Here is a 9,377-nt window from a genome sequence, read left to right as displayed (position 1 = left end):
CATGCCCCCAAGCTTGTCTTTTTATCGAAATTTGACATTGCTCATGTAACATAGATATAAATTGTTTTCAGATTGTTTTTGACAATGATAACACCATTTTTAAAAATCAGGTGCATATGCACCAGGTTTAATTTTGAATATTCTTGTGCTTACATGTATTTTTGAGTTTGTACCTAGTGAGTTGAGTAACATTACCCGCAAAGTCCAAAGCAATGGGCTCTCTCCTGCGCTGCGCAATCCACCCATCCATCCGGGTCTATATAAAGCGGAGCGAGGGGGAGGAAGGGTTTTGGAACCAGCCAGCCAGCCAGGCCGCCGTTGCGTTGCGTGAGTGAAGCGCAGCCCAAACCCAAGCTCCCTCCACCACCGCCACCGCCTCCTCCGCGCCCGCCCGCCCGCCACCGGACCGCGACCGCGCTCCGTGAACCGGTTCCGAGGCGGTTTCCCGGGCGGCGGCGGAAGGGATCCCGGCGGCGACGATGAGCGGCGGCGGCGGCGGCGCGGGGGGTGGGAAGGGGGCGGCGGCCGCGGGGCCCGTCCCGCAGGCCTCCAAGAAGCTGGTGCAGGGCCTCAAGGAGATCGTCAACCGCCCGGAGGCCGAGATCTACGCGGCCCTGCGCGAGTGCGGCATGGACCCCGACGAGGCCGTCAGCCGCCTCCTCTCCCAAGGTCTGCCCCTGATTCCGCCACCGTTTCGCCGCCTCTCCGCGCGCCCGTGATTCCCCTCGATGCGTGATTCGGGGGGCCAGCGGTTCTCGTCGCTAGGGTTCTTAAACCAGCGTCTTCTTGCCGATGCGGAACGATTCGTTTGCAGTAGCCTCTATGAACGCGTTCTGTGCGCGTCCCCTACCAACTAGCTGGAATCAGACGAGTCTGTTTGGTTTTCCTTTCAGACTTCCTGTCGATTAGTTACGACATAGCGGTTTACGATTGATTGAACCACTAGACTGATTTAGGGGTTGTTTCGGTCTCGTGCAAATTGCCATCTGCTTCCACATTTTTAGGGTTCCTCTTTAGACTACCTGCTAAATGCTATTAGTGGCAAATGCTTCCTGTTTTGGGTTAGAGGGAAGGTAGATTCTGTTCGATTTGTGTTGTCCATCCTTTTGTTTTGTTATTATTATTGTTGTTATTGGGAGCGGGGGACTTCAGAAGGAAGGGATAACTTACATGTTTGATGGGCCGATTTATCAACCAGATTGCAAGTGGCTCTGTGATAAATATAGCTACAGGTCTGGAGCCTTTCGACTGGGAAAGGAGATGTATGCTTGTCATGCTGGCTAAACAAGTTTAAATACTTCTCAACTGCTTGTTTTCAGCAGGCGTGTTTGTCTGAAATTGGTTAGGTGCTGCTATTGGTCATTGGGAAACGGTCGTTTTCGATATACCTCTGTTATACAGTGGGAGGGAAAGTGGCACGCTAGGATTTGCTACTTTTGTAGGCTTACGTAGTATTGCGTGCTTATCTTTGACAAGTTTATTTTTCATCTCTTTTTGGAGAAAGCATGGAAGGGGTTTTCTTCCGTTCAGTTGGTTAGTAGTAGTTTCTGTTTTACTTCGTATACTGTACCTTAAGTTGTTACAGAGAAGCATTCCATGTACTTAAATTTTAGGATTCCCTTGATATTCTCCCTTTGGTTGACGTTTTCTTAGTTCTGTCTTTATAATTTGGTAGGAGTAGATAAGATACTCACTCTCTGTGACTTGGCATCCCTGTCAAGTGTTCTTGCTAGAGTTGATTTCTCCCATGTCACTTGTGAAGGTTGTAAAATACATTCTTGAACTTACCTGACATGGACAGAATGGTAAAATTTTGGATTTTATCATTACACTTTATTTTTCAGAGTTGATGTGAGTACTTTATTTGCTTGTGCACATAAAATAGTTTGTATTGGTATCAGTGTAAACCCTCCATTTTGATTTCACTTCTTTATGTCATACCAATGTGTTCTCAGTTCCTACATTTTTTTGTAGTTTTTATCTTTTTAGATTGTATCATCGGTTTATTTTGGTCATCTGCTACATTATCTTTACGTGTGATAAACCCTAAGATAGTTTATGTCAGTTGGCCCACTAGTTGTTGCATCAATATCTCATGTACTACATTTTTTTTTCAGATACCTTTCAAGAGGTAAAGAGCAAGCGTGATAAGAAAAAAGAGGTTAGTCAACTATGTACCTTTTCTCAGCTATATGTGCCCTATTTCTGCTCGGTACTTGGTTTATCTCATGACTATTGAAAATATTTTACTTGGGTTGCTAATGAATTGTAGCTAACCTTCTTTAACTTGCACTTCATTAGCATGAATACCCAGTTACCTATACAGAATATGCTTTGTCAATGCAAAACAATTATTTTGCTTTGTTTGCTTTGCTGTGCCAAAAGTTAAATGGCTTCGCTATTCTTTTGGTTATTGTTGGAAAATACTAGTCACATGAAAATAACAGATTGATATGTGTGCTTGCATAGGTTAAAGAGACTCCTGAGCCAAGGTCTCGAGCGGCAAATAATGCTACCAGTCGAGGTGTAAGAGGTGTCCCAGATCGAGGTGGACGAAACAGCTCTGTTCACCACAGCTCCACTGGTAATAGAAAACAGCATTTGTATCTTCAAGGCTATTCGTTTGTAATTCCTTTTGACCACTAATTGTATTAAAAAACAGATAATACAAATTCAAGGTCATCAGTCTCAGGACCTGGTATGCCATCAACCAATTCCACTCAGAAGCAAACAGTTCCAAGGTAAGGGACACATCCCTTTTGCTTCCTTCCTTCAGACGGATATAATGGCTCAGCCTGCATTTTTAGTAGCCACAATTATGATTAATTTGATATATTGTGGCTTTTCCTTGAAATTCTCGTCTGTTATTCCTTGAGATGCTTTGTGTTACTGCTGTTGCCGCCCAGTGGCGAGCCAGTGCTCGGCTAGCCTGGCAGCTGCCTGGTTCCAGAGTCCATGAAGCTGTAGTTTAAAATGCTGGTTTAAGTAGAGGTTTGCATTGGCAAAAGCTGCTAAGCCTGGCTGCACTCACAATTTGTTGCCGCTGCTATGTTGTTACAACATTTGTGCAAATTGCATGAGTTCTTACAAATAATTATTTTGTTAGAAGATTTAAACACAATAGTTCTTCTGTTATGGACGGGGCAGCCATCCTAGAGATACAATATTGTTATAGTAGGGAAGAAAAAGACCAGAAGAACTATTGTATCCATATAAGGGGCATTATTGTTGCTGCCGCTATATTGGTACAACATTTGTGCAAATTGCATGAGTTCTTACAAATAATTATTTTGTTAGAAGATTTAAACACAATAGTTCTTCTGTTATGGACGGGGCAGCCATCCTAGACAATATTGTTATAGTAGGGAAGAAAAAGACCAGAAGAACTATTGTATCCATATAAGGGGCATTATGTATCCATCTATTGATCAAGCAATGAAGTTTTGTTTATCTATCTATTCATCTCTGCCGTCCTCATGGCTGCAGTTATCTATTTTCTCCAGTCTTCTGGTTGAAGAGAAATCAAACAAATGTTCTGACATATTGATGATGCCAGATTGCTATCTTTTCACCTGTTTTGATATACATGTTCTGTTTTGTCTGCTGCAGTTCTTCCGTGAACAAAAATCTGGTCGTTGATGTACCATCAGTACCACCGCAAACATCATCTGGTTTTCAGCACGGTTGGGCTGGGACACCAGGTCAGTTGTCAATGGCCGATATTGTGAAAATGGGCAGGCCACAGGCTCAGGGGAAACCTTCTACCAAGACTGTGGTCACAGCGGACAAAGGATACGCCGGACAATATCCATCTTTGCCCAGCACCATGAACCAGAATATAAAACAATCTGCAAGCACAGTTCCACCAACAGAGCTTGACCAGGGGTTACCTTCTGCACAAAATTCTGTTCTTGTTAAGGACAACATTCACACAGCTGCTGATAACAAGCAGAACTATGATAATGATTGGTCTCTGCAGGATGAGCCACTATCAGGAAATCAACCATCACTCCCTGAGATATCCGGTGATCCATCATTATACGAGGCACCATTGCATCCATCTTCGCTTGTTGCCGATGTGGTTTACTCACATGAGAAATCTTATTTGGATGAAAACATCTCGGCTGCAGTGAGATCAGTGAACTCTTCTGAGAGACCCCTGGATCATTATGGAGGGAATTCTGAATATAATGATGGATTATTGCAGAACTCAAGTACCTATCTACCTCAGACGCATTCTCACATAGAGGACCAAGGTGACTGTTAAGCTAACTTCGAAATATGTATTGAGCTTTGCTGGTTTTACTTCTGAGGGCCAATATTTGTTTGTTTCAAGCACCCATGCGTTATGTTCCATTTGAAAAATCTGGTGTTTCTGTTGTCAACTTTTGATGCTTTGGTTAGGCAACAGAATCTAGCTCTTGAGACTTGACTGGCATATTTGGGACTCAATGTCCATGGGCAAATGTTTTCGAAGTTCCATTACTCATGCTTTATCATACTGGAAAATTTGGATTGAAGTATATCTGATATGGTACTAGAACAATTAAACTATATAGGGGGAAGTACAAATTGCTTTCTCTAATTGATTTGATTCAGTTATTATCAACTTCTATGTTGTTTACCTGTACATTTATTTATTATCATATGTTCAATGCATCTGTGTTTAGAGGTACTGGCAACAAACAAGGATACAAATAATCAACTTCACTGAACAGTATAAATGCTTCAATGTTGACTGCAGTAACTATTTGCTTGGTGCTACTTAAAAAACTAGACATCGTAAGGCCTATTTGAGGAATCCGGATAGCACACGGTTAATTGATGTTTGGATGAACAGACTGTAAAGTTTGGGAAAAATAAATAGCTACTGAAGATTGAAAGAACCCCAGATCGAATGGTTCTTTCTGAGTAGACTTCAGATTGGCAAGTTATTCTGTGCTTCTGGTTTTGTTTCATAATAACTTGCTTCACATCTTGTGCGTTTATACAAATATATTTGTAGACCATATTTGATCATGGTTGGTTGATCATGTCCTGGAAGTTGGACTTTTTTTTTTTTGGCATGGCCTGCACATGAATATTTAACTTCTCTTGTTCTACATGGCTTGCATTCCATCTTGTGATTATGTAATTTCTTGTAGATGAGGAGTCCAGCGCCGACGTATCAGCCGCAGCAAATTTTCAGGGTCTGAGCCTACATGACGAAGAGTTAGCTGCAACGAAGTTTGCTGAAGATAATCCAGCAGTTATAATTCCAGATCATCTGCAAGTTGCGAACTCAGGCTGTGCTGGATTGAGCTTTGGCAGTTTTGAATCTGGTGCATTTTCTGGGCTCCTCCCACAAAAGAGTGCGGACAACAATTCGGAGTTTCCTGCCGTGGAGGAATCTGAAGCTGTAGATCATACAGATACAAGGTTAAGTGGCTTTCTTTTTCTTTATTATTTTACTGGACCTGTGACTCGTGACATGACTGGAATGAACTTTATACCTTGCAGGGATCAAGATTTCTATGAAATTGATGCAGTGAATCCGTCAGCAAATGAGAACCTTGAGGACATTATGGGAACTAACGCAGGGAATCTTGATGTACCTTCTGTTCCACAGACTGATGTCCTGAGACAGGAGATACTGGATGATCCTTCGGGTGTTCAATATAATCTGCCATCAGTCTCAAGCCACCACACATATTCGAACCCAGCACAGCCAAATTCAATGGAGGCCATGCAAGGAAGTAACCAAGCACAGACTCTTCAACATCTGTCAAGCTTGCTGGTACAGTGCCCCCTTTTCTTATCTTTCTACTACAATTACCCTTTTTCATGTATGCATCTGTCTGCTTATTGCATCCACAACGACTTTACTTAGCAACTCAAGTCTTCTTCTGGATTTGTAAGGTTTTGAATTCAGCCCTTAGGTGCCTACACATATAGAAAAACCAGATGGTTTTTCCAGGTGATCCTCTGTGTAGTTACCACTTTTTTATTGCTCTTATCCTTGACAGCTTGGGTTAGTGCTTTGGTTTCCATTTTGGAACAATCTTCACTGGTGCATGGCTGTGAAATACATGTCTCCATAATTCAGAACAGACAACAAACATGCCAGCATATAACTTGTATATCTAGTTGGACTGTCCTATGAATTAAGTGCCCGGTCATGAGAAGGCACTGGCACAAGGTTTTGACACTGGTTGCATTCTTTTTTCAAGAGTAGCTACTTGCCTCTCATTTCTGACTAGAGTATCTTCAGATTAGACTGCGTAGCCCTCTTTTCTTACCCTCGGATGCTGTGTTACTCTATTCAGTAGTAATAAATGGCGATGAGATATCCAAAGGAACAATTGATGCTATGTTATGACGAAATGGTGGAATAACTTGCTGTAAAACAAAGTTTAATTGTACTCATGAACAGGAGGCGGGGGCTCGGGTGGGGGACTGATTTCATTAGAATATGTTCTTCCTACACCATGTTTAACATACAAATTCTTGGATGTGTTAAATGAGGATCATCGCATGTTCTGGTTTTCCATACCTCGTGTTCAAATCCATGATGAACTTCACCCAAAAGGATTCTGCTAAATTTATCATCTTTAGCATGTTGATTTATTTAATCCAGCCTGTATAACTTTGGTATAATTCTTTACTACTGTTTCCTCCAGCAAGCAAATACATTACAGCACAACTTGTTGGGGTCAAATATGCCACCTCTTCGGGACTTGGATTTCAGTTTATCACCTTTGTTGGCAGCACAGTCAATGGGTACAAGATATAACTCGGCTGCACCAACTACTACTGGACAAGCCATCTCCATGCAGGAGGTAAGTTAAACCTTTTGAATCCATTTATCGTTCTGTTCTTCATCAAGATTCATATTTTATAGGAGTATAAGTTTGGAAGTTACGAAAGGCCCAGTGTTCTCTAGTTTTCCATACTCGTTCTCTGGGCGTATAAAATTTAATTATGGTAGGTTTGCTAGGGTTGGGAAAAACTATTTCATGTAGTTAGTCAGCAATCCATATATGTATTTCTAAGTTGATGGCAAGATGCAGCATGAGGCTAACCATTTATTCTAATTTAAATATATAATAATGAACACTTTATTATATGGACAGTATACACACTAACATTTCCTTGTTAATTTTCGCTGTTTTTTTTTGTTTTCTAACTTAAATATTACTGGTATCATGGTACTGCTAATTCTGCCACATACATTGCTTGGTCTAAATGGTATTCTTTTCCTTCACATTTTCTTTACATGTATGTTTTTCAGCCTCTGAAATCAGGAGTTTTCTCGAACACTCAATCTACACAAAACCTTCCAAGTGCCAGTATTCAGACAGGCCCCCCTCTCCCTCAGCAATTAGTCCATCCTTACTCTCAGCCAACTTTACCTATTGGACCTTTCGCAAATATGATTGGCTACAACCCATACTTGGCGCAAAACTATCCTGCTTACCTACCATCAACCGCCTTCCAGCAATACTCGAGTAATGGACAGTTCCATCAGTCTGCCACTGCTGTACCTGGAGCTGGCATGAAGTACTCGATGCCACAATACAAGAATAACTTGTCAGATACAAACTTGCAACAGCAGCAACAACAACCTTCATCAGTCATATCTGGTTATGGAGGCTTTGGAACCTCAAGTAACTTACCGGCAAATTTCGCCCTTAACCAGAGTGCTACCCCTGCAGCAACTAATCCTTTTGATGAAGTTATGAGCGCTCAGTACAAAGCTGCCAATCAATATATGGCTGCTCTCCAGCAGCAGCAGCAGCAGCAGCAGGTAACCATTTTGGGCCTGTATCCTTGAAAAAACTGCGAGCTAACTCTGCGATGTGACATCATGGTGCTGGTTCCAGTTAATCCTATTTGTGCTATCTGGTTCCCTGAGTGTTGATTTTATTATTTGTTTCAGGGAGATAACTCTGCGATGTGGCATCATGGTGCTGGTTCAAGAACAGCATCAGCACTCCCTCCTACCCAATTCTATGGCTACCAGGGACAGAGTCAGCAGCAGGGTGGCTTTCGCCAGGCGCAGCAGCCCCAGCAGCCCTCCCAGTTCGGGGGCCATGGGTACCCTGCGTTCTACCATTCCCAGGGCGGCATGACCCAGGAGCACCACCCCCAGAACCCGGCTGAGGGAAGCTTGAACGGCTACCAGGCGGCCCCATCACAGCAGCCATCTCACCAGAGCTGGCAGCAGCACACCAACTACTGAGCCCCCTGCAATCTCGTTACGGTGGCGGGCCAAGTTGGGCTTCCCTGCGTTTGTGTCCCCTACTCGCTGTGGAGTAAAGCAGCTCGGAGTAGCTGAGCTTGTGGCTCGAGCGCTGAGGAGAGGGGTCCACGTCTCTGGCAGAGCGTTTAACATGTCGCGAGTGTTGTGTGTCGTTGGACTGACGATGGGTCGTGATTTGTTTTTGGTTTCGTTATATGTGCGGAGCAACAGTCCTGTAACTCTTGAGAACCTAGTTACCTAACAGGCTCCATTTCTGATTTTTTTTTTCTAAAATCGTCTTTGTGCTGATGCTTGTTTCTTCTTTTAATGTTTGCCAGTATTCCTCCTACCTAATAGTAGTCGACAGTTCTTTAAAATAAGTTGCGAGATCTCAAATAAGTTGGACAGATGGATCCAGGGGATGGCGGTGCCCGACACTGGGCATAAGGGCATCTCCAGCGGAGCGATGCATTTTGGACGTCCGAAATATCCGTTTGCGTCCGGGCAAGATAGACTGTTTTTGTCTGCACGTTTGTTTGCACCTAGGGTGGCTCTAGCAGCCCGACGTATTTCCACGTTTGCATCAATTATGAAGTTTCCAAACAACAAAATAAGAAAATTAAAGTCATAGTTATTACATTTAAATTTTTAAAAGTACATGAAAATAAGATAGTATTTCTCTAGACATGATCTTCATGGCTAGCCAATGTCCACTGATGCTCAATCAGATCCGTTTGCAGCTGTTTGCAGACGTTCTCGTTACTGACTTCTACATTCCTATGTAGATAGTCATGCCAAGATGAAACTCAAGGAAGTGGTCCAACCAGCTCACCTTGGAATTCCCAGTGGTTCTCATTGCGGCCATCAGGACGCTCGTTCTCAACGATCATGTTGTGCATGATCACGCAGCATGTCATCACCTCATGCATGGTCTTCAACGACCATGTTCTTGCCGGGTGACGGACAATTGCCCACCAAGCTTGGAGCACACCAAATCCGCGCTCCACATCTTTCATGCAAGCCTCTTGCATCTTGGCAAACCTCCTCGTCTTCTCGGAGTTTGGATTACGGACAGTCTTCACCAATGTGGCCCAGTCAGGGTAGATGCCATCAGGAAGATAATATGGCTTGTCATATGCATTTCCATTGATCTCAT

The 9,377-nt window shown here is 43.1% G+C and overlaps 1 protein-coding gene across 1 annotated transcript; it reads left to right on the top strand.

Moving 5' to 3' along the window:
- The first annotated feature begins 304 nt into the window (after window positions 1–304).
- Window positions 305–8,530, top strand: LOC127327662 (uncharacterized). Its single transcript, XM_051354428.2, has 10 exons — window positions 305–669; window positions 2,118–2,161; window positions 2,470–2,584; window positions 2,663–2,741; window positions 3,610–4,256; window positions 5,145–5,418; window positions 5,500–5,776; window positions 6,660–6,818; window positions 7,271–7,786; window positions 7,919–8,530. The coding sequence occupies exons 1-10, from the start codon at window positions 480–482 to the stop codon at window positions 8,219–8,221; spliced, it is 2,604 nt and encodes an 867-aa protein (XP_051210388.1). The 5' UTR covers window positions 305–479; the 3' UTR covers window positions 8,222–8,530.
- Window positions 8,531–9,377: the final 847 nt, after the last annotated feature.

The sequence above is a fragment of the Lolium perenne genome, chromosome 1 (genome assembly GCF_019359855.2).
Source record: "Lolium perenne isolate Kyuss_39 chromosome 1, Kyuss_2.0, whole genome shotgun sequence".
NCBI classification, from domain to species: domain Eukaryota; kingdom Viridiplantae; phylum Streptophyta; class Magnoliopsida; order Poales; family Poaceae; genus Lolium; species Lolium perenne.
Note: the sequence above shows the minus strand (reverse complement) of the source record. Positions and strands in the feature narration are given on the sequence as shown.